At 43.1% G+C, this 24,487-nt stretch overlaps 1 protein-coding gene across 1 annotated transcript; it reads left to right on the forward strand.

Annotated features, from left to right (window-relative positions):
- Positions 1-5,321: 5,321 nt before the first annotated feature.
- LOC306978150 (leucine-rich repeat-containing protein 43-like) lies at positions 5,322-23,289 on the forward strand (the record flags this gene model as incomplete). The annotated part of the gene is made up of 10 exons (XM_079576641.1): positions 5,322-5,417; positions 6,384-6,581; positions 7,400-7,510; positions 11,634-11,773; positions 16,666-16,904; positions 17,562-17,722; positions 18,879-18,975; positions 20,874-21,013; positions 21,084-21,158; positions 23,071-23,289. The coding sequence occupies exons 1-10, from the start codon at positions 5,337-5,339 to the stop codon at positions 23,287-23,289; spliced, it is 1,461 nt and encodes a 486-aa protein (XP_079432767.1). The 5' UTR covers positions 5,322-5,336.
- Between the last annotated feature and the right edge of the window lie 1,198 nt (positions 23,290-24,487).

Here is a 24,487-nt window from a genome sequence, read left to right on the forward strand (position 1 = left end):
CCTGTGGAAAACCCTTTTTCACCTAATGTTAAAAGTTGATAATGAGGGCCAGTTCTGCAGGAGTCTGGAGGGATAATTCCCCTGGACGGCTCCATGGGCTGTTTCCCTACAGCTGATGGAACCAAAATGGAACCTAAAGTCACCTGGCTGAGAGTAATATTACTATATTATAATATTACTATATTATAATAATTATAATGACAAATAGGCAAAGCTGAAGTGACCTTTACCTCTGCTGAGTCATGTCGCTCAAACACTAGGTCTCGGTCCAAGAATAATGTCTAAACTCAAATGTCACACTTTCATCTTGTACCGAGTGGAAAACACTGACAAATAATAATACAAAATATAACAAATCAAAGCTAACCTTATAATCCTGAGAACATCAAGAACTCTCTTTGAACATTTTGCACAATGAAGTAGCCCTCGTGTCCTTTCTGAAGAGTTACACTCATCATTTATGTCGCACATTTATTTCTCTAATATTTCACTCAAACAATAACATTTTGAAATAAAAGTGGGTTTTGTGTCTTTAGTTTGACTTCTTAAAATATACTGATACTAATCTGACCTTTTTTCTTTTGAATGTTTGTTTTTGATCAGTGAGCCATATGTAAAAAAAAAAAACTTTGAAAGAAATAATAATAATACCGCGGCACGGCAGCACAGCGGTTAGCGCCTCTGCTTCACAGCTAGAAGGTCCCGGGTTCGATTCCCACCAGGACGGGGCCTTTCTGTGTGGAGTTTGCATGTTCTCCCCGTGTCTGCGTAGGTTTCCTCCGGGTACTCCACTAAAAACATGTGCAATAGGTGAATCCTCCAGTCAGGTGACCATCAGCCTGGCTCCACATCATGGAGACGGGTCCCCGGGCGCAGCACTGCCGTCGACCACTGCTCCTCACGAGTCACCCCAGCGGCATCGAAGGATGGGTTAAATGCAGAGGACAAATTTCCCTACGGGGACAATAAAGTAAACAAACAAACAAACATAAAAAATACAGACCCTTTCCATAAAATTAGAATGTCATGGAAAAGTTGATTTATTTTCCATAATTCCATTAAAAACGTTAAACTTCCATAGATTATAGATTCAGGGCCCACAGCTTAAACCATTTCAAGTATTTAGTTGTTTATTTGTACATTTGGGCTTCCAGCTGACAAAACCCACGAAAACAGGATTTCCAAAAATTAGACCGAAATCACCGTTTACTTCTCAATTTTTGCAGAAAAAAAAAGAAATTCAAACTTTCAAAATGATACGTCAATCTTCAGTACTTTGTAGGGAATCTCTTTGCCTTAATCACGGCCTCGATGCGCCAAGGCATTGAGGCTTCAGCCTGTGGCATTGAGGCTTCAGCCTGTGACATTGAAGCCTCAACCTGTGGCATTGAAGCCTCAACCTGTGGCATTGAGGCTTCAGCCTGTGGATTTGAAGCCTCAGCCTGTGGCATTGAGGCCTCAGCCTGTGGCATTGAGGCTTCAGCCTGTGGCATTGAGGCCTCAGCCTGTGGCATTGAAGCCTCAGCCTGTGGCATTGAGGCCTCAGCCTGTGGCATTGAGGCCTCAGCCTGTGGCATTGAGGCCTCAGCCTGTGGCATTGAGGCTTCAGCCTGTGGCATTGAGGCTTCAGCCTGTGGCATTGCCAGGGAGTTATGGAGGCCCAGATTTCCTTGATGCTGCTGTCAGCTCTTCTTTGTTTTTGGGTCTGGTGTCGTTTCCCTCTTGATAAAACCCCAGAGATTCTCAATGAGGTTTAGGTCCGGCGAGTTGGCTGCCAGTCAAGGTTTGGTGCTTCTGGTGGTATGGGCAGGGGCCAGGTCCTGCTGAAAGATGAAATCTGCATCTCCATACAGATCCTCAGCAGAAGGAATCATGAAGTCCTCTAAAACATTCTGGTAAACTGATGTGGTGACCTTGGATTTAACAAAGCAGAGTTTACCAACACCTGCACTGGACATTGATCCATAAATCATGACTGACTGTGGATATTTTTTACACTTGGGTTCTGTTCCTCACCTGTCTTCCTCCAAACCCTTGGGCCTTGATACCCAAATGAAAGGCACACTTTACTTTCACCTTGGACCATTGGCCAACAGTCCAGTCCTTCTTCTCCTTGGCCCAGTTGAGACACTTCCTACGTCGGCTCAGGCTCTGGTTTGACCCGAGGAACCCGACAGTTGTCTCTCGGATGTCTCTCAGAAAGTAAAAAGCTGCTGATGTTATTGCTTTGATGTGGCTGTTTAAGTTCAGGTCTGAGTCCATGATCACTCCTAGATTTTGAACCTGACTTTTTGGTTTTAGAGGGAGAGACTTGAGGTGACTGATCACACTTTGTCTTTGTGTCTGTGGGACAAAAACAATGATCTCAGTTTTGTCTGAATTTAGTTGGAGAAAGTTGTTTTGCCTCCACAAACTGATCTGTAGTTGGATGCAGTGACAGAGAATATCCACAGGCCCATGTTCACCAGCCGCCAGTGACACGTAGATTGACACATAAAGCACTTACTTACTTTGCTTTTGGCTTTTTTTTGTTTTGTTATTTGCAACAACCAAATGTAACAAGATCAAGGCTTCCAGAGTTTGAGAACACAGTGATCTTCCTTTTAACTCACAAAAGATACCATGTACTATGGTGTTTTTGTGAGTATAAATATTGGTTCCTTCTGTTCATCAGTTCATTCTCCTCCAGAAGTAAAGAGACTCTCACCATGTTTCTGAAGGTTTCCATGTTTGCTCTGGCTCTCTGCTCCGTCAGAGCTGAAGATTACGACAGCTCTGAACATCGCGACTGCTCAGGGCTGGTCCAACCTCGGGAAGACCAACACCCGGTACTGTATCAATCTACACCGGCCGATTGTCTTGTATTCAACTTACAATGGTTGTTTTAACTCTAGACTCTTGGGAGATCCATAATTCATGCTTCAGGCTCCAACAACCCTGTGATCATGGACCTGATTATGAAAGGTGTTGGCTCCTGGGTTGACATATCACGTGCCAAGGCGGAGAATAAGTATAATGTTATCGCGGCAGACAAATTGTTAGTGTTTGTTTATTTTGCATATTGAAATATTACACATGAAACGTTACAGATTTCCCTTGTTTTTAGGGGTGATGTGTGCGCCTACAGAAAGGGTGAGGCGACTGTGTCGAGTGAAGGCATGAACATGAAATGTAAGTACTACCAGCTCAGGTCTCAGTATAGTTCACTTTGACATTCATCTTTTCACACTTTTCTGTCCAGTGGAGAGTGACCTTTTTGACACCAAGCATAAAGGCGTCTTCCTGCACACTCACAATAACGATGTTGAGGTGTTTCTATACGATATCAAACTCAGACTTGGCAACAAACATTTCAAAGGCAAAAGCATCACACTTCTCAGTAAGTCACATTTAAACTTACTTTTTAACTTTCTTTTTTTTGTGATCAAGTTTTTATTGAGTTGTGCGGGTTATCAGGTTTACATAACAATTCCATATGCAGCACAGAACTTACTTTTTAACTTTCAACCTCTTACCCCCCGCCGTTTTGACTGGAGCTATGTCACTTAATTTGAAAGCTAAGGCCTACTAAACTGATCTGAACCGTTTTGTTTTTGTTGTCATTTTGATGCTTTTCTTCAAGAAGCATCACGCAGTTAAAGCGGGTGGTAAGAGGTTAAACTACTTTGTCTGTTTGAGGAGAAAGAAAAACCTTGTATTTTGTTCAACAGAAAGGAGCCCGGATGTGAATGTGACCAGTGACTCCATGGAACTCTTCAGACGCCAGGCCAAATGTGAGGGCATCGAAGTCCGTGAGCTGCCTACAGACCTCTGTGACGAGCCCACCGAGTGACATTAATGTTACAGTCATGCACTGCTCTTTCTTGATCACATGCAGTGGATGTTATGATATTATGTTATCACATAAATCAAATAAAACGAATCTGAAGCATCATACTGTATTTTACAATTTATTATTTATAGGAGACTCATTAGAATGTGGAGACAGTCCTCACATTTTATCATTATAACTTTACAAACTTGTTTACGAATATGGTTGTAATTAAGCAGCTCTTTAAAAAATACCTAAACACAGATTATAAAAAATACACACACACATCCCCCAAACACCTCCCAAACACACCTACACCCCACCTGGGCCGGTATATCCCCCACATACCCCCAACACCACCAGACCCCCCCCCCACACCAGTATATCCCCCACATACCCCCAACACCCCCAGACACTCCCAGACACCAGTATATCCCCCACATACCCCCAACACCCCCAGACTCCCCCACACACCAGTATATCCCCTACATACCCCCAACACCCCCACACACCAGTCTATCCCCCACATACCCCCAACACCCCCAGACACCAGTATATCCCCCACATACCCCCAACACCCCCACACACCAGTATATCCCCCACATACCCCCAACACCCCCAGTCTCCCCCACACACCAGTATATCCCCTACATACCCCCAGACTCCCCCACACACCAGTATATCCCCCACATACCCCCAACACCCCCACACACCAGTATATCCCCCACATACCCCCAACACCCCCAGTCTCCCCCACACACCAGTATATCCCCTACATACCCCCAACACCCCCACACACCAGTATATCCCCCACATACCCCCAACACCCCCAGACTCCCCCACACACCAGTATATCCCCTACATACCCCCAGACTCCCCCACACACCAGTATATCCCCCACATACCCCCAACACCCCCAGACTCCCCCACACACCAGTATATCCCCCACATACCCCCAACACCCCCAGACTCCCCACACACAAGTGGTCACGTCACAGCTCTACTTCCGGGGTTGTAGATGTGTGAGAAACAACAAAAAACTCTTTAATACAACAATCAATATTTCTGAAACTCAACGGGGAGTGACTCAACATACTTATTTCTCAGACTCATTAGCCAAAAATACCGCACCTACTGCTATAAAAGTATTGTTTACTAGAATCGGTACTTCCGGTTTAGCGGTGATAAATGCTAACGGCTACGCTAGCCCCGGAAGTACCGACTTTAGTAAATAATACTTTTTTAGCAGAAGGTGCGGCATTTTTGGCTAATGAGTCTGAGAAGTAAGTATGTTCAGTCACTTTCTGTTGAGTTTCAGAAATATTGATTGTTGTATTAAAGAGTTTTGAATGTTTTTTTTCTTGCATATTAGCCGGTATGCTAGGAACCGGAAGTCGCGACGTCACACTTAACAAACGTAGAGCAGTCTGCCTTTGTTGCCTGGCAACCGCACAGTGTTGGTAAACAAAGTGTAGCCTTTAGCCCGTAGCGTTAGCCTGTAGCAGAGTGACCCTGAGAGTGAACCATGTCCTCTGTGAGTGCGGTGCTGGACCGGCTCATCCACACACTGGGCCTGTGTGAGTTCCCCTGTGGCCCTGGGCCCTGGGTAAGTCCCTCACTGACGAACTACAGAGGATTCTCCAGAACTGACCTGTAGAGCCCCACACTTTCTGTGAATATGGGAAACTATTTTCAAGTCATTTGCTATTGTCAACAACTCATCCGTGTAGTCAACAACTCATTCAAGTATTGCTGACGTGGGAGCTTAGAAGGGCAGGGTCCTCCTGTTAAGTGATACCAGTCTGGAATCAATAAAAAAGGTTTTTTACTGGTATCGAATATTATAGAAGCAGAAACCAAAAATTAATGTTTAATCTTTATATTCAAGTTTTTATGGTCATCAACATTTAAAAGAAATAAAAAGTGAAACACAAGTTACAAAAAAAAGTTGAAAAAATTAGAAAAATGTGGAAAATATTTTCCGGGGGGGGGGACATTTGAGGTGAAATTGAAAAAAAAATGGGGGTAATATGGGAAAATTTGGGAGATTTATTTTATTTCTTACTTTTTTGCCATTAATGTGGAAAAAAACCTGTTTAAAAAAAATTGAATAATTGGGGGAAATTTATGGGAAGAATAAAAAAAACTATGGAAAACTTGGAGGGTTTTTTTCCGCCCCTTTGTCGTTGAAGGAAGTTTTTTGGTTGTTTCACCTCAAATAAATGACCCAGGAGGTATCCGGAACAGATGCCCGAGCCACCTCAGCTGCTCCTTTCGACGTGAAGGAGCAGCGACTCTACTCCGAGCTCCTCCCGGGTAACTGAGCTCCTCACCCGATCTCGAAGGGTGCGCCCAGCCACCCTGCGAAGGAAACTCATTTCGGCCGCTTGTATTCGTGATCTTGTCCTTTCCTTTCCAAACAAATGATACAAATGCAAATTCCAAAATGGAAGGAAAAAGAATAAATGAAAATTATTATGAATTTGTTTTAAGTTTCTATATGACTCATATCTTAGTACAGGTACCATTGTAACGGTACCCAGCCCTATAACTAAATGACCTTGTGTTGCAGAAGCAGAGCGCTGGGCAGAGCTCTGACCCTCAGTCCCTCCTGGACCTCCTGGACTGTCCCGCCTCCCCCTGGTACCAGGACCCAGACTGGAGCCCACAGGCCTCATCCCTGAGGAGACGAGCAGCCCTCAGCCCCAAACGACTCAGCAAGACCAGCATCTACAGACACTTCACAACGCTGCGCCTCATCGACAAGGACGTGAGTAGGGCTGGGTACTGGGACGGTTTTTTACATACCGGTACTTTAACGATGCCCATACTCAAGTATTTGTCATAAAGAACCATAAAACAGATTAATAACATTCATTAATGCCTTTTCCTTCCATTTAACTTCTTTTACATTTGTGTCATTTGTTTCTTATTTTTTCTCCCAATTTTTAACAATTTTTTTCACGATTCCCCCCCATATTTCAAAATAAAATTAAAAACTTTCCCACAATTTCTTTTGTCTTTTTGCCACAATTTTCTTAATTGTTTTTTTTTTCCTAAATTTACTTTTTTTTATGTTTTAAAATTGTTTTAAAATTGTTTCCAAAACTTACTTTTTTCCCCCTAAATTTTTCTTCTTCTAAATTTTCCCAAATTTACCTCAATTTTCCCACTTGTTTTTCCCATTTTTCTTACTCAATTGTTTTATATTTTTTCCAGCATTTTCTACGTGTTTTTCCTTCCCCCATTTTTTTTCCCCCTAATTTTTTCCCACAATTTCAATTTTTCCGTTCGATTTTTCCCAATTTTTCCACTTATTTTTCTCAATTTTTCTTCTTGACTTCTTCCTCTTTTTTTCAACTTGTGTTTCACTTTTTATTTCTGATAAATTTTGATGACCAACAGCATCAAAACTTGAATATAAAGATTTCATATTTCTTTTCAGTTCCTGCTCTCGATAGGTTTATTTTTTTGATACCAGTAGAACCTAAACCTTTTTTTTATACCAAACTGGTGTTGTGCCCAGTGAGAGCCAAAGAAAAACACTTTCATCATTTCATCACAGTTGTGTGTTTGGTGTGAGTCCAGGTCTCGGTGGTGGACGTGGAGCTGTTGAAGCTGTGTAACCTGGAGGAGCTGGTGCTGAGTGCCAACAGGCTGACGGAGGTGCCCGCCGAGCATCTGCCCGCGGAGCTCCAGGTGCTCCACACTCACCTCCACACTCACCTCCACGCTCACCTCCACACTCACCTCCACGCTCACCTCCACACTCACCTCCACACTCACCTCCACACTCACCTCCACACTCACCTCCACACTCACCTGAAGACTCACCTCCACGCTCACCTCCACACTCACCTGAAGACTCACCTCCATACTCACCTCCACGCTCACCTCCACACTCACCTCCACACTCACCTGAAGACTCACCTCCACACTTACCTCCACGCTCACCTCCACACTCACCTCCACACTCACCTGAAGACTCACCTCCACACTTACCTCCACGCTCACCTGAAGGCTCACCTGCACGCTCACCTCCACGCTCACCTCCACGCTCACCTCCACACTCACCTCCACACTCACCTCCACACTCACCTCCACACTCACCTGAAGACTCACCTCCACACTTACCTCCACGCTCACCTCCACACTCACCTCCACACTCACCTGAAGACTCACCTCCACACTTACCTGCACGCTCACCTCCACGCTCACCTCCACGCTCACCTCCACGCTCACCTCCACGCTCACCTCCACACTCACCTGAAGACTCACCTCCACACTTACCTGCACGCTCACCTCCACGCTCACCTCCACGCTCACCTCCACGCTCACCTCCACACTCACCTCCACACTCACCTCCACGCTCACCTCCACACTCACCTCCACGCTCACCTCCACTCTCACCTCCACACTCACCTGAAGGCTCACCTCCACACTCACCTCCACGCTCACCTCCACGCTCACCTCCACACTCACCTCCACGCTCACCTCCACACTCACCTCCACACTCACCTCCACGCTCACCTAAAGACTCACCTCCACGCTCACCTCCACACTCACCTGAAGACTCACCTCCACACTCACCTGAAGACTCACCTCCACACTCACCTCCACACTCACCTGAAGACTCACCTCCACGCTCAACTCCATGCTCACCTGAAGACTCACCTCCACACTCACCTCCACGCTCACCTCCACACTCACCTCCACACTCACCTCCACGCTCACCTCCACACTCACCTCCACGCTCACCTCCACGCTCACCTCCACACTCACCTCCACACTCACCTCCACGCTCACCTCCACACTCACCTCCACGCTCACCTCCACACTCACCTGAAGACTCACCTCCACACTCACCTCCACACTCACCTCCACGCTCACCTCCACACTCACCTCCACACTCACCTCCACACTCACCTCCACACTCACCTGAAGACTCACCTCCACACTCACCTCCACGCTCACCTCCACGCTCACCTCCACACTCACCTCCACACTCACCTCCACACTCACCTCCACACTCACCTCCACGCTCACCTCCACACTCACCTCCACACTCACCTCCACACTCACCTCCACGCTCACCTCCACGCTCACCTCCACACTCACCTGAAGACTCACCTCCACGCTCACCTCCACACTCACCTCCACACTCACCTCCACACTCACCTCCACGCTCACCTCCACACTTACCTCCACACTCACCTCCACGCTCACCTCCACACTCACCTCCACACTTACCTCCACGCTCACCTCCACGCTCACCTCCACACTCACCTCCACACTTACCTCCACACTCACCTCCACGCTCACCTCCACACTCACCTCCACACTCACCTCCACACTCACCTCCACACTCACCTCCACACTCACCTGAAGACTCACCTCCACGCTCACCTCCACACTCACCTCCACACTCACCTCCACGCTCACCTCCACGCTCACCTCCACACTTACCTCCACACTCACCTCCACACTTACCTCCACACTCACCTCCACGCTCACCTCCACACTCACCTCCACACTCACCTCCACGCTCACCTCCACACTCACCTCCACACTCACCTCCACACTTACCTCCACACTCACCTCCACGCTCACCTCCACACTCACCTCCACACTCACCTCCACGCTCACCTCCACACTCACCTCCACACTCACCTCCACGCTCACCTCCACACTCACCTCCACACTCACCTGAAGACTCACCTCCACGCTCACCTCCACGCTCACCTCCACACTCACCTCCACGCTCACCTGAAGGCTCACCTCCACACTCACCTCCACGCTCACCTCCACACTCACCTCCACGCTCACCTGAAGGCTCACCTCCACACTCACCTCCACGCTCACCTCCACACTCACCTCCACGCTCACCTGAAGGCTCACCTCCACGCTCACCTCCACACTCACCTCCACACTCACCTCCACACTCACATCCACGCTCACCTCCACGCTCACCTCCACGCTCACCTCCATGCTCACCTCCATGCTCACCTCCACACTCACCTGAAGACTCACCTCCACGCTCACCTCCACACTCACCTCCACGCTCACCTGAAGACTCACCTCCACACTCACCTCCACGCTCACCTGAAGACTCACCTCCACACTCACCTCCACGCTCACCTGAAGGCTCACCTGCACGCTCACCTCCACACTCACCTCCACACTCACCTCCACACTCACCTCCACACTCACCTCCACGCTCACCTGAAGACTCACCTCCACACTCACCTCCACGCTCACCTGAAGACTCACCTCCACACTCACCTCCACGCTCACCTGAAGGCTCACCTGCACGCTCACCTCCACGCTCACCTCCACACTCACCTCCACACTCACCTCCACACTCACCTGAAGACTCACCTCCACGCTCACCTCCACGCTCACCTCCACACTCACCTCCACACTCACCTCCACGCTCACCTCCACACTCACCTCCACGCTCACCTGAAGGCTCACCTCCACACTCACCTCCACGCTCACCTCCACACTCACCTCCACGCTCACCTGAAGGCTCACCTCCACACTCATCTCCACACTCACCTCCACACTCACCTCCACACTCACATCCACGCTCACCTCCACGCTCACCTCCACGCTCACCTCCATGCTCACCTCCATGCTCACCTCCACGCTCACCTCCACGCTCACCTCCACGCTCACCTCCACGCTCACCTGAAGGCTCACCTCCACGCTCACCTCCACACTCACCTCCACACTCACCTCCACACTCACATCCACGCTCACCTCCACGCTCACCTCCACGCTCACCTCCATGCTCACCTCCATGCTCACCTCCACGCTCACCTCCACGCTCACCTCCACGCTCACCTCCACACTCACCTGAAGACTCACCTCCACGCTCACCTCCACACTCACCTCCACGCTCACCTGAAGACTCACCTCCACACTCACCTCCACGCTCACCTGAAGACTCACCTCCACACTCACCTCCACGCTCACCTGAAGGCTCACCTGCACGCTCACCTCCACACTCACCTCCACACTCACCTCCACACTCACCTCCACACTCACCTCCACACTCACCTCCACGCCCACGAGAGAACAAGTGGAAAGTGTTAGTTAAAGTGATATTGAAGGTTCTTAGCTTTTAAATGAGGAACCTCCATGTGCTTCAGGTTCGGACCTCCATGTGCTTCAAGTTCAGACCTCCATGTGCTTCAGGTTTAGACCTCCATGTGCTTCAGGTTTAGACCTCCATGTGCTTCAGGTTTAGACCTCCATGTGCTTCAGGTTTAGACCTCCATGTGCTTCAGGTTCAGACCTCCATGTGCTTCAGGTTTAGACCTCCATGTGCTTCAGGTTTAGACCTCCATGTGCTTCAGGTTCAGACCTCCATGTGCTTCAGGTTTAGACCTCCATGTGCTTCAGGTTCAGACCTCCATGTGCTTCAGGTTTAGACCTCCATGTGCTTCAGGTTTAGACCTCCATGTGCTTCAGGTTTAGACCTCCATGTGCTTCAGGTTTAGACCTCCATGTGTTTCAGGTTTTTACCTCCATGTGCTTCAGGTTCAGACCTCCATGTGCTTCAGGGTTGAACCTCCATGTGCTTCAGGTTTTGACCTCCATGTGCTTCAGGTTTTGACCTCCATGTGCTTCAGGTTTTTTACCTCCATGTGCTTCAGGTTTAGACCTCTATGTGCTTCAGGTTTTTACCTCCATGTGCTTCAGGTTCAGACCTCCATGTGCTTCAGGTTTTGACCTCCATGTGCTTCAGGTTTAGACCTCCATGTGCTTCAGGTTCAGACCTCCATGTGCTTCAGGTTTTGACCTCCATGTGCTTCAGGTTTTGGAGCTGCGGAACAACCTCGTGACCTCCCTGTCCGCCCTGACCTCTCAGCCCCCTCCTCGCCTGCTGTACCTGGGCCTGGCCTCCAATCCCCTGGGCTCCCTTGAGGACATCTGCAGCCTCACAGGAGCTCACTGGTCAGTTCTGTGTCTTTGTTTAAAGGGACAGGCCACCGTTTTTCCAGACTGAGATATGTTCTTACCTGAGCTTAGACGAGTCGATGCGTACCTTGGTCTTTGTGCTTTCAGTCACGCAAAAAGACCACAACATTAAACATGTTGATTAAAAAGGGGAACTATGTTGTGAGGCGTAGTAACAGACGGACTTCTGTGCTCGTGGACTCGTGAAACGTCATCACACGCGGCCCAAGTCCTGTTCCAATTCAAAGTTCTCTTCTCAGTGACTTGTGCGTCTCCGCCAGCTATATTTCCCACAATCCGTTTGGCTTTGAGCTCGTGAATCACCTCCTCAGCACTGAGCCGCTTCAGCTGATCAGCTGATCGTGCAAGTAAATAAATGCGGAGATGTGACCGGTTTAAGAGTCTTTTATCCTCAGAAGTGTCATGGTCATGCTTTCATCTTCTCTTTCATTTTCTCACAATGATCAGCAGCAGTAAAGTCGTATCGTCATGAACAGGTTATTGAGGCTTTATTCAGGGGGCACTGCAGACACATCTTTATATGGAAACTTCCAAAACAGTTTCATATTTTAAAGTTTCAATTATTCATTCGTTTTTTCATAATAATTTGCAACCCCCAAACACATTAATACATAATATTTGACCTGTTTTGGGGGGATTATTGTCTATTGTATATTATTGTTTCAGTTTGCACATAAGATAGATATCTTTAATTACTTTACACATGACGCCTTATGTGAAATTGACTAAAATATACAATTTAAATTTTTGTTTTCTGCAAAAGTTTGTAATTTATGTTTTAAAAAGCATCTTTCCACTTGGCCTGCAGTGTCTCACTCTTTTATTTCACATGAGGTGATTTACTGTTATAAAAGTTCACTGCTCCAGGTTCATGTGCTACTTCCTGTGATGTCATCAAGCACTCGCTGAAGAAGCCGAGTCCAAACTCGTGAACTCCTCATGTCCGTTCTCCGGGTCTCCGAACCCCGGAGTTCACAAGTACGGAGTCTGCAGTCTGAGAATTGAGAATCGGCCCAGATCTCAGTATGGAAAATGGTGGCCTACTCCTTCTAAAATGTCATTTATTTATTTTAGAAGTTTTTTTCTGGTGATAACATGAACCTGTTTGCAGACGCATAAATACAGGGTTAGCAGCTTTTGGACAGAAAATCCTTGATCGTGTTCTGTTGTTTGCAGAGAACCTTATATTGCAGTCCTGGTTCTCTCAAAGATCCAGCCGGTTCCAAAGACCGGGTTTCACTGTAATCACAAAGAAATCAAATTCACAGTTGAACTGGTCACACCACCTGTTCTCAGTCAGATCAGAGGCTCAGCAGAAAGGACCCGGGCGCTGCTTAGATGAGAGACCGTTTGGGAAACACAGGAAGTGATGCAACATTATGTTCATTCTAATCTCCACTATGACAGATTAAATGCTTCCTGGTTGTTGAGAACAGTCGATCTTTGTTGTATTCATAGTTTGTCTGACTAAATTCACTGCTAAAATGTGCAACCGCTCGACACTGAGAGAGTGGTGAGTAATAATTCTACTTCATTGATCCCACGATGGAGAATTTCCCCATGGATTACTAAATTTCTGTTGAATTTCCCATAAGTAAATGGAACAGCAGCTGCAGTGAGTCAGTCTCTGTTTCCCTGTAACGTGTCGTATGTGGGCGTCGTCTCCGTCTGGTACAACCTGCTGATGCTCACTCTGATAAGTACTACAGTGAAGAAGTAAGAACACTGTGTGGAATTTCTCATATTTCTGCCTGAATTGGTCACTAAATGTGGTCTGATCTTTATTAAAATCAAAGGAATAAGTAAACAGTGTCTTCTTAAACTAATGCCACCCAAACATTTACATTTCATCATACGTTTATTGGCCACAACATTCACACAACATTCATAAACATTCACAGGACAGCGTGGAATAAGTGAGTACACCCCCTGAAGTCCAAGCTTCATCCTGATGGTTGTGAGCGTCTGATCTGCACCTACAGAAAAGGGGGGTTCACTTACTTATTCCGCACTGTTGTGAAGGTCTCAGGTCTTTATGCAAAATATCTTGATAAACTTGTGAATGAATGTTTCTATTGCCGGGTTGCAGGTTCTAGAATGGGAGGATGTAGCAGGACCCAGTGGGGGAGGAGCCAGTTTTTCTTATACGTTTGTTAAGTGTGACGTCACTTCCGCTTCCGGGAAAGACCGGGAAATATATATAATACGAGGGGGGAAAAAAACAGAAAAAACTCTTAAAGGGGGGGGTATTATGCAAAATGGACTTTTTCAAGCTCTACATCATGTTATTATGTCATTCCCTCATTAAAAACATGCCTGAAGTGTTGCCTTGGCACATTCACGTATTTCTGAGTAATCTGTAAAAACTCTGATGGCGGCCATTTTAGGGATAGGTTTGCCAGAGTCCTCCTAGGAACGCCCCCACCTCCTGGAGACGCCTCCGAGCTTTCGTCACCAGCCGAGTAACCAACCACTGCTCCTCAGCAGAACCCCCTCCCCACTGATGCCACAGACAGCGTGTGGAGGGGGCGTGTCGGAAAGGGTCAGAGGTTCTTAAAGAGACAGAGGCCTATTTCAAGACATTCACTACAGCCATTTTGAGAGAGCAAGTTTATGCAAGGCAGTTATTCTAATTTACTGCATTTACAGACCAACAGAAGGTTTCGGCATCATTGTAGTGTGATATAGACTGGTGCTATGGGACTGAAAAAAGCAGAATACCCCCTCTTTAAAAACCACAATCAATATTTCTGAAGCGGGGAGTGACTGAACCTACTTATTTCTCAGACTCATTAGCCTAAAATGCTGCACCCACTGCTAAAAAAGTCACTACTTCCGGGGTTAGCGTAGCTGCTGCACCGTTAGCATTTTTTCTCCGCTAACACGGAAGTACCGATTTTGGTAAATATTACTTTTATAGCAGTAGGTGCGTCATTTTTGGCGAATGGGCCTGATAAATATGTCTGTTCAGTAACTCTCTGTTGAGTTTCACAAATATCGATTGTGGTTTTAAAGACTTTTTTGTAGTTTCTCGCACACCGGGTGTAGAGCTGTGACGTCACCACTTAACAAACGTATTGACGGCATTGCACTTTCACAAGCCGTACCGAAAAAAGAAATGTATGAATTATAAAAATGACCATTAATATCAGTCACTGGGTCCATGATGTCTCTGTACAAGACCAAAAATGTCCTCATTAACAAAATCATTTTACCTCTATATAATATTATGGGCCTTTAGAACGCTGTGATGTGACCTGAAACCCAGCTGTTGATGATGTCATGTTGTCCAGGAGGAAACGGAACAGCCCCACATCATGGTTCTCCTGCTCCAGACTCCACAGTGAGGAGAGGGTTTAGATGTTGATGTGCTGTCCCATTTGTTCCTCCCAAACTGATCAGCTTTGGTTTTTCGAAAGAGTTTCACAAGTTTATGAAGATCTTTTGCAGAAAAACCGTCCCTGTCGTTGCAGATCAGACGCTCACAACGATCGGGATGGATCTGGGACCGTTCCTCTGTCAAAACCGCTGCAGTTCAGTGAGATTCAGGGGGTGCACCGGCAATGAAAATATGATCAAATGTAAATGTTTGGGTGGTATTAGTTTAACCTCTTAACTCCCACCTGAACGGATCCCATTTTCTCCAGTTTGGCTTTAGCCTAATCAAAAAGCTTCTTGGGAAAAAACACCAAAATAGCCACAAACAATAAGAAGAAAACAAGGATGTAAACGCAACAAAAATGTGACAAAAATTGAACAAAAATGTGACAAAAATGTGTCAAAAACTCAACCAAAAAAATGACAAAGATTCAACAAAAATGTGACTAAAATATGACAAAAATTCAACAAAAATGTGACAAAAATTCAACAAAAATGTGACAAAAATTCAACAAAAATGTCACAAAAATTCAACAAAAATGTGACAAAAATTCAACAAAAATGTCACAAAAATTCAACAAAAATGTGACAAAAACTCAACAAAAAAGTGACAAAATTCAACAAAAATTCAACAAAAATTCAACAAAAATGTGACAAAAATGTGACAAAAATTCAACAAAAATTCAACAAAAAAGTGACAAAATTCAACAAAAATGTGACAAAAATTCAACAAAAATGTCACAAAAACTCAACAAAAAAGTGACAAAATTCAACAAAAAAGTGACAAAATTCAACAAAAATGTGACAAAAATTCAACAAAAATCTGATAAAAATTCAACAAAAATGTGACAAAAATTCAACAAAAAAGTGACAAAAACTCAACAAAAATGTGACAAAAAACTCAACAAAAATGTGACAAAAATGGAAAAAAAGAAAGAAAGAACAATACAAAAGGTGACACAACACAGCAACAACAAGGAAAAAGATCAGTTTTGTGGGTCTTAGCTTTCAAATGAGGTGTTACACAGCCAAAAGAGGACAGAATGCATTTGGTTTAGGCGGGTGGTAAGAGGTTAAGCAGACACTGTTTACTCTTTTGATTTTGATGAAGATCAGACAGAAATGTGAGAAATTCCACACGGTGTTCTCACATTTTCTCTACATGTTTCTAATCTTTGTTTATGGGCTGAATCTGCATCTTTTTTTTGTCTTTGTGAAAATTTTTGGCTTTACCCAAATCTAAAAGCCTCTCGACCGCAGAGCAACAGTGTAGCGCCTCATGTGAAAGCTCAGGCCTACAAACGTGATCAGAACTTTTCTTCTTGTTCTTTGTTGTTGCCTCTTTTTTTGTCACTTTTTTTTTACTTTTCGTTTCTATTTTGATGCTTTTTATCCCAGGCTTTCAGATTTGGGTAAAGCTGGAGAAGATGCACTGCGTTCAGGTGTGGGTTCAGTCATGTCCCTGAAGTGTCTCCTGTCTGTGCGTCCAGGCCGGCTCTGGTTTGCCTGGACCTGTCCGGCTGTGACTTCGAGGACCAGCGCCCCCTGCTGGAGGCCCTGTCGTCTCTGCCCAGCCTGAGGAGCCTGCTGCTGGAGGGGACGCCCTGCTCCCTGGGGCGCTCCTACCCCGGCCTCGCCCTGGACGTCCTGCAGAGGCTCGTCTGCCTGGACACACGGCGGGTCAGCCCCGAGGAGAGAGGGGCCTTCAGGGGCCTGAGTCACCTCGCAGGTCACAGCAGATCATACAGGCTTTAACCTTTAAGCAAAAATGTGACAAAAAATTGACAAAAAAATGACAAAAATGTGATGAAAAATTGACAAAAATGTGATGAAAAATTTCCCCAAAAAATTGACAAAAATGTGACAAAAAAAAGACAAAAACTTGATGAAAAATTGACAAAAAAATGACAAAAATGTGACAAAAAATTGACAAATAAATGACAAAAAATTGACAAAAAAATTGCTAAAAAATGACAGAAATGTGACAAAAAAATGACAAAAATGTGACAAAAAAATTACAAAAACTTGATGAAAAATTGATGAAAAAATGTCAAAAAAATTGACAAAAATGTGATAAAAAATGCAGGAAAAATGACAGAAATGTGACAAAAAAATGAAAAAAAAATGTGACTAAAAATGACAAAAAAGTTACAAAAATTAGTTGAATACCCAACAAAAAAAATGATGGAAAAAAAATCTGATGACGTGAGGAAAAAGATCCTCTCGGTTCAGGCGGGAGTTAAGAGGTTGAATCCATTTGAAACGTTGCACATTACTGACATGATTCTGAGTGATGTAGCGATTTGTTCCCAGCTCTTACCTGCAGCGTCTCACCGTGTGACCATGTGACCGTGTGATCATGTGACCGTGTGATCATGTGACCCAGGTGCTGTGAGGGAGTGTGCACGAGCCTCGGTGCACGTGGGGCGGCTGCGCGGACTCCCAGACCCGGAGCGGGACCCGGACCACGGCAGCCAGACCTTCCCCGTGCTCTCCTTCTCCTACTACGTCTCCTACGACTTCATCAGCAACTCGCCCGAGCAGCAGGTGGGTCTGTCCCGGGACACGCCTCGAACCGAACAGCAGGTGGGTCTGTCCTGGGACACGCTTCACAGCGGGAAGCTTCTTGGGAAAAAGCACCAAAATAGCCACAAAAAATAAGACGAAAGCAAGGATGTAAATGCAACAAAAATGTGACAAAAAATCAACAAAAATGTGACAAAAATTCAATAAAAATGTGACAAAAACTCAACAAAAATGTGACAAAAACTCAACAAAAATGTGACAAAAACTCAACAAAAACTCAACAAAAATGTGACAAAAATTCAACAAAAATTCAACAAAAATTCAACAAAAATGTGACAAAAATTCAACAAAAATGTGACAAAAATGTGACAAAAATTCAACAAAAATTCAACAAAAATTCAACAAAAATGTGACAAAAATTCAACAAAAATGTGATAAAAATCCAACAAAAATGTGACAAAAATTCAACAAAAATTAAATAAAATGTGAAAAAAATTCTACAAAAATTCAACAAAAATGTGACAAAAATTCAACAAAAATTCAACAAAAATTCAACAAAAATTCAACAAAAATGTGACAAAAATTCAACAAAAATGTGACAAAAATTCAACAAAAATGTGACAAAAATTCAACAAAAATGTGATAAAAATATGACAAAAAATCAACAAAAATGTGACAAAAAATCAACAAAAGTGACAAAAATTCAACAAAAATGTGACAAAAAATCAACAAAAGTGACAAAAATTCAACAAAAATGTGACAAAAAATCAACAAAAATGTGACAAAAATTCAACAAAAATGTGACAAAAATTCAACAAAAATCCAACAAAAATGTGATAAAAATCCAACAAAAATGTGACAAAAATATGACAAAAAATCAACAAAAATGTGACAAAAAATCAACAAAAATGTGACAAAAAATCAAAAAAAATTCAACAAAAATCAACAAAAATGTGACAAAAATTCAACAAAAATTCAACAAAAATTCAACAAAAATTCAACAAAAATGTGACAAAAATGCAATAAAAATGTCACAAAAACAGCAGGTGGGTCTGTCCTGGGACACGCCTCACACCGAGCAGCAGGTGGGTCTGTCCTGGGACGCGCCTCACACCGAGGGCTGGAACCGTTAAACCGGTCTGGTGTCCTGATGCTGACCGTGGTCGTGTTTCAACAGGACGTCAGGAGCGAGAGTGAAGCTGCAGCAGAAGTGTCCGACACTCTGGAGTCTGAGGATCCATCTGTCTGCGGAGACGCCTCTGGACCAACTCTGGGTATCCTCACCTTTCACCCTTCACCTTTCACCTTTCACCTTTCATTCACTGGACTCACTCATGATCAAGGCTGGGGACCGTTACATTATTTTTGATATTGGTTCTTTAACGATACTTGGTTTTCGATACTGATACTACATTATTTGTCATATAGAAACATAAAACAGATGAATAATGTTAATTTATTCCTTTTCCTTCCATTTAACCCCTTAACTCCCACCTGAACCGAGCACATTTTCTCCAGTTTGGCTTTACCCCAATCCAAAAGCTTCTGGAAAAAAGGTGAGAGAATAGCAACAAAACTGAGACGAAAACAATGATGGAAATGTGACAAAAAAGTGAGAAAACATTGACAAAAAAGTGACGAAAAATTGATGAAAAAGTGGCAAAAATGTCACAAGACAAAAATGTGACAAAAATTTGATAAAAATTTGACCAAAAAAATGACAATAAAATGACAAAAAAGTTACAAAAATGAGTTGAATACCCAACAAAAGAATGATGGGAAAAAAATCTGATGATGTGAGGAAAAAGATCCTCTCGCTTCAGGCGGGAGTGAAGAGGTTAACTTCTTTTGCATTTGTATCATTTGTTTGAGGTGAAACAACCAAGAAACTTCCTTTAACGACAAAAGGGCTGAAAAAACACTTTCTGTTTTTCTTATTTTTTCTCGCATTTTTAAACCAAATTTTCACATTCCTCCCCCAGATGTCTTACATTTTTTCCCCCTAAATTTCCCCCAATTTGTTCTCCCAGTTTTCCCAAAATGACTTTTTTTCCCCCCCAATTTTGCCCCAAAGTTTTCAATTTTTCCCCAATTTTTTTCCACTTTTTTCAACATTTTCCCAAATTTTCTGTGTTTTTTTAATGGTAAATGTAAATGGTCTCAACTTATATAGCGCTTTTCCACCTACATTAGCCACTCAAAGCGCTTTACAGCAAGGATCCACTCACCCATTCATGCTCTCATTCATACACCAATGTACGCAGACACTGGGGGCAATGTGGGTGAAGTGTCTTGCCCAAGGACACAACGACAATGTGCACTTTCAGGAGGTGGGATTAATCACATTTTTCCTTCCAATTTCACCCCAATTTTCGCAAAATGAATCTCCCTAAACTTTTTTTTCCCAATATTTTTGCCAAATTTCCCAATTTTCCCTCCCATATTATTTTTTTATTTTAATTTTGACTTTTATTTTATTTTTTTATTTTTTTTCATTAGCATTTTTTAATTTCCACACGGGCAGGATTTGAGGACAGTATATTGGTCTTGAAAGATAAATAAAATGTCTCCACCACTGGTCTCCTGTCCTGTTTTCTAACCCGTTCTCTAGCCTCTTACCCCCCGCCTGAACCGAATGCATTCTGTCCTCTTTGGCCATTATATAGGCCTGTGTAACACCTCATTTGAAAGCTAAGACCCACAAAACTGATCTTTTTCCTTGCTGTGTTGTGTCACCTTTTGTATGTTTTTTTTTTTCTTTTTGGTCACATTTTTGTTGAGTTTCTGTAATTTTTGTCACTTTTTGGTTGAATTTTTGTCATTTTTTTTGTTTAATTTTTGTCATTTTTTGGTTGAATTTTTGTCACATTTTTGTTGAATTTTGGTATTTTTTTTGTTGAATTTTTGTCACTTTTTTGTTGAATTTTTTTGTCGAATTTTTGTCACTTTTTGGTTGAGTTTTTGTCACATTTTTGTTGCGTTTACATCCTTGTTTTCTTCTCATTTTTTGTGGCTATTTCGGTGTTTTTTCCCAAGAAGCTTTTTGATTAGGCTAAAGCCAAAGTGGAGAAAATGGGATCCGTTCAGGTGGGAGTTAAGAGGTTAGACCCACTACCCCATTATTGACACACTGCACATGTAAAGGTGTTTCTCGTTCTCGTCTCTCGCTCAGTTTCCAGCCACAGTTCGTGTAAACTGGTCTGGTCTGAGCTCATGGACTTCAGTGACTCTCGCAGCCACAGCGTCTCAGACCTGAAGGCCCTGAAGAACTTCCTGAGGCGAGGCCTGAGCGTGAGCGTCCACGAGGAGAAGGTCCGGACACGAGTGACTGAGTGATCCGAAAGAACCACGAGTGACTGAGTGACTGTGTGACTGTGTGCAGGTTCTGTCCTGGCCTGCAGCCTCCGAGGACTCAGCCACGCCCAAACCAGGACCAAAAGGAGCCAAAGGAAAAGAGGTCAGTGGCTTTGACAGGAACCTCCAGCCCCCTGAGAAAAGCGCTGAGTTTCATCAAGACACAGTCAAGTCGTGAATAGGCCTGAGAACCGTTAATCAAAACCATCTTAAAGGAATAGGCCACCGTTTTTACATACTAAAATATGTTCTTACCTCACTTTAGACGTGTTAATATATCCCCGTCTGGTCTTTGTCCGTGCGCTCACACATACGCAGCCTCTCCCACATGTCATATAGCTCCAAAAAAGCTCACGATAGAAGCTACCAAGCTCTTCCACGTGTTCCCTATTTAAATAAAGTTACGTGAAGTGTTTTCATGCGAAGTATATTTACACAGAAATGTAACGTGTCGATTTTATAAGCAAATAAAAAGGGGGACTATATTGTGAGGCGTAATGATACGAGGAGTAAAACGTCCGCGCAGTAACTCCTAAAGGTTATTGACGGAAGTGAGCGGGGAAGTCTTTAGGAGTTACTGCGCGGACGTTTTACTCCTCGTATCATTACGCCTCACAATATAGTCCCCCTTTTTATTTGCTTATAAAATCGACATGTTACATTTCTGTGTAAATATACTTTGCATGAAAACACTTCACGTAACTTTATTTAAATAGGGAACACGTGGAAGAGCTTGGTAGCTTCTATCGTGAGCTTTTTCGGAGCTATGTGACATGTGGGAGAGGCTGCGTATGTGCTCCGTTTGCCTGGCAGAGCGCACGGACAAAGACCAGACGGGGATATATTAACACGTCTAAAGTGAGGTAAGAGCATATCTCAGTATGTAAAAACGGTGGCCTATTCCTTTAACTCCCGCCTGAACCGAGAGGATCTTTTTCCTCACGTCATCAGATTTTTTTTTCATCATTTTTTTGTTGGGTATTCAACTCATTTTTGTAACTTTTTTGTCATTTTTTGTCATTTTTTTGTCCATTTTTTATCACATTTTTGTCAAATATTCATCAAATTTTTGTAATTTTTTTTTTCACATTTTGTCACATTTTTGTCATTTTTCGTCCATTTTTTGTCAATTTTCTTATGACATTTTTGACACTTTTTTAATAAATTTTTTTTTTTTTTGGTTATTTTTTTGTAATTTTTTTGTCGAATTTTTGTATTTTTTTTGTCAAATATTTTTATCAAATTTCTGTCATTTTTTTTGTCACATTTTTGTCATTTTTTCATAAATTTTTCGTCACTTTTTTGCCAAAGTTTTCTCACTTTTTTGTCACATTTCCAACATTGTTTTCGTCTCAGTTTTCTTGCTATTTTCCCACCTTTTTTTCCAGAACCTTTTGGATTGGGGTAAAGCCAAACTGGAGAAAATGTGCTCGGTTCAGGTGGGAGTTAAGGGGTTAAAAAAAAAAAAAAAAAGTGAAACACAAGTTTGAAAAAAAATATACAAAAAAGAAGGAAATTGAGAAACATGGAAAAAACGGGGTCAATTTGGGACGAAATTGGAAAGAAAAAAGAGAAAACAAACAGACAAAATATTGACAAATTGAGGAAAAAAGCGGGAAAAAATGTGAAAAATAAGTGGAAAAATTGGGGGGAAAAAATGCATTTTGGGGAAAATCAGGGAAAAAACATGTAAAAAAAAAAGTAAGGGGAAATTTAGGGTGAAATGTGTTAAAATATTGATAATTTTGGGGGAACAAATGTGAAAAAAAAAAAACAGTAAAAAATTGGGGGGAAAAACAAGAGAAACTTTACCTCAAACAAATGACACAAATGCAGCAGAAATTGTTTAATTTTTAGTAGCGTCCAAACTCATTAAGTTGGAAGTTGGAATCATTTTAGGCCCATCTTGAGTAGAATTCTTGCAAAATGTAAAAAAAAAAAATCTGCAAAACTCTCCAAAACTCTACTGGATTTTCTCATGTACGTTTGTAATCGCGCCCAAATGTCTCCGTCAGGCTCCGACGAAAGGGAAGGACAAGAAGAAGCGAGTCCTCCCGGAGCTGGTGCAGGACCCCCCCATCAGGAGAGCGCTGGGCTCAGTCCACGTGCCCCTCCACAGTCTGCTCCAGAGGGGACACAAGGTGGCGCTGTGCTGCGACTTTGGACTGCAGCGTTCGGAGAGCCCGCCTTCAGCAGCCAACACTCCGGACAAGGCAGGTCCATCCAGCGTCTGAAGCACATTATCGATCCTAACGTGTGGACTTTTCTATACTGGGCTCAGCGCAGTGGGTACTAAAGTGTCAATCACCTCATTTGAAAGCTAAGGCCTGATGTAAACTGACGTCAACGGATCTTTTTCCTGCCATCACTTACATTTATTTGTCGTATTTTTTGTCACATTTGTGGGGGATTTTTGTTGCTTTTTGTCACATTTTTGGTCATTTTTTGTCACATTTTTTGTAATTTTTTTGTCACATTTTTTGTAGGTTTTTCTTTTTCCGTCACTTTTTTGTCACTTTTTTTCCTCGCTTTTTTGTTTTTGTTTTTCATTTTTTGTCATTTTTTGTCACTTGTTTATCACTTCATTTTTTGTAGCTTCTTTTCGCTTCTTTGTCATTTTTTGTCACATTTTTTGTCATTTTTTTGTCACTTATTTGTCATTTTTTTTAGTTTTTTGTCACTTTTTTTGTCATTTTTACTTTTTTGTCGCTTTTTCTTTTTTTCCGTCACTTTTTTTTGTCAATTTTTAAAACTTTTCTTTCACTTTTTTTCTCACTTTTTTTTTTTTTTTTTTACTTTTTTGGGGGTTTTTTTGTCAATTTTTTGTCATTTTTTGTCCATTTTTTGTCACTTGTTATCACTTCATTTTTAGTAAAAAATTTTTCACTTTTTTGTCATTTTTTGTTACTTTTTTTGGTTTTTTTGGTCACATTTTTGTTGCTTTTTTGTCGCATTTTTGTCACTTTTTTGTCCATTTTTTAATCTTTTTTTGTCATTTTTTTGGTCACATTTTTGTATCTTTTTTGGTAACTTTTTTGTCGCTTTTTTGACATTTTTTGTTACTTTTTTTTGCTTTTTTGGTCACATTTTTGCCGCTTTTTTGTCAAACTTTTATCCATTTTTTGTCACTTGTCATTATTTGTTTAGATGCTGTTTTTTTGGATTTGGGTAAAGCCTAACTGGAGAAAATGTGCTCTGTTCAGGTGGGGGTTAAGAGGTTAAAGTCGTTTAAACATTGTCCAGTAAAAGTTATTTTTTTTGTCTCACATGGATCGGCAAAGTCATGACATTCTGAATCTCACATTTTCTCCATCCCAGTTTCAAAGAGTTTGTTTTTTCCTGCAGGACGAAGGAAAGAAAGTGAAGAAGGACAAGAGAGAAGAGACAAAGAAAGGAGAAACTGCCAAGAAGACGCCCACGGCCAAAGGTTTG

Source organism: Gobius niger (genome assembly GCF_951799975.1).
Source record: "Gobius niger genome assembly, chromosome: 1".
Taxonomy (NCBI): domain Eukaryota; kingdom Metazoa; phylum Chordata; class Actinopteri; order Gobiiformes; family Gobiidae; genus Gobius; species Gobius niger.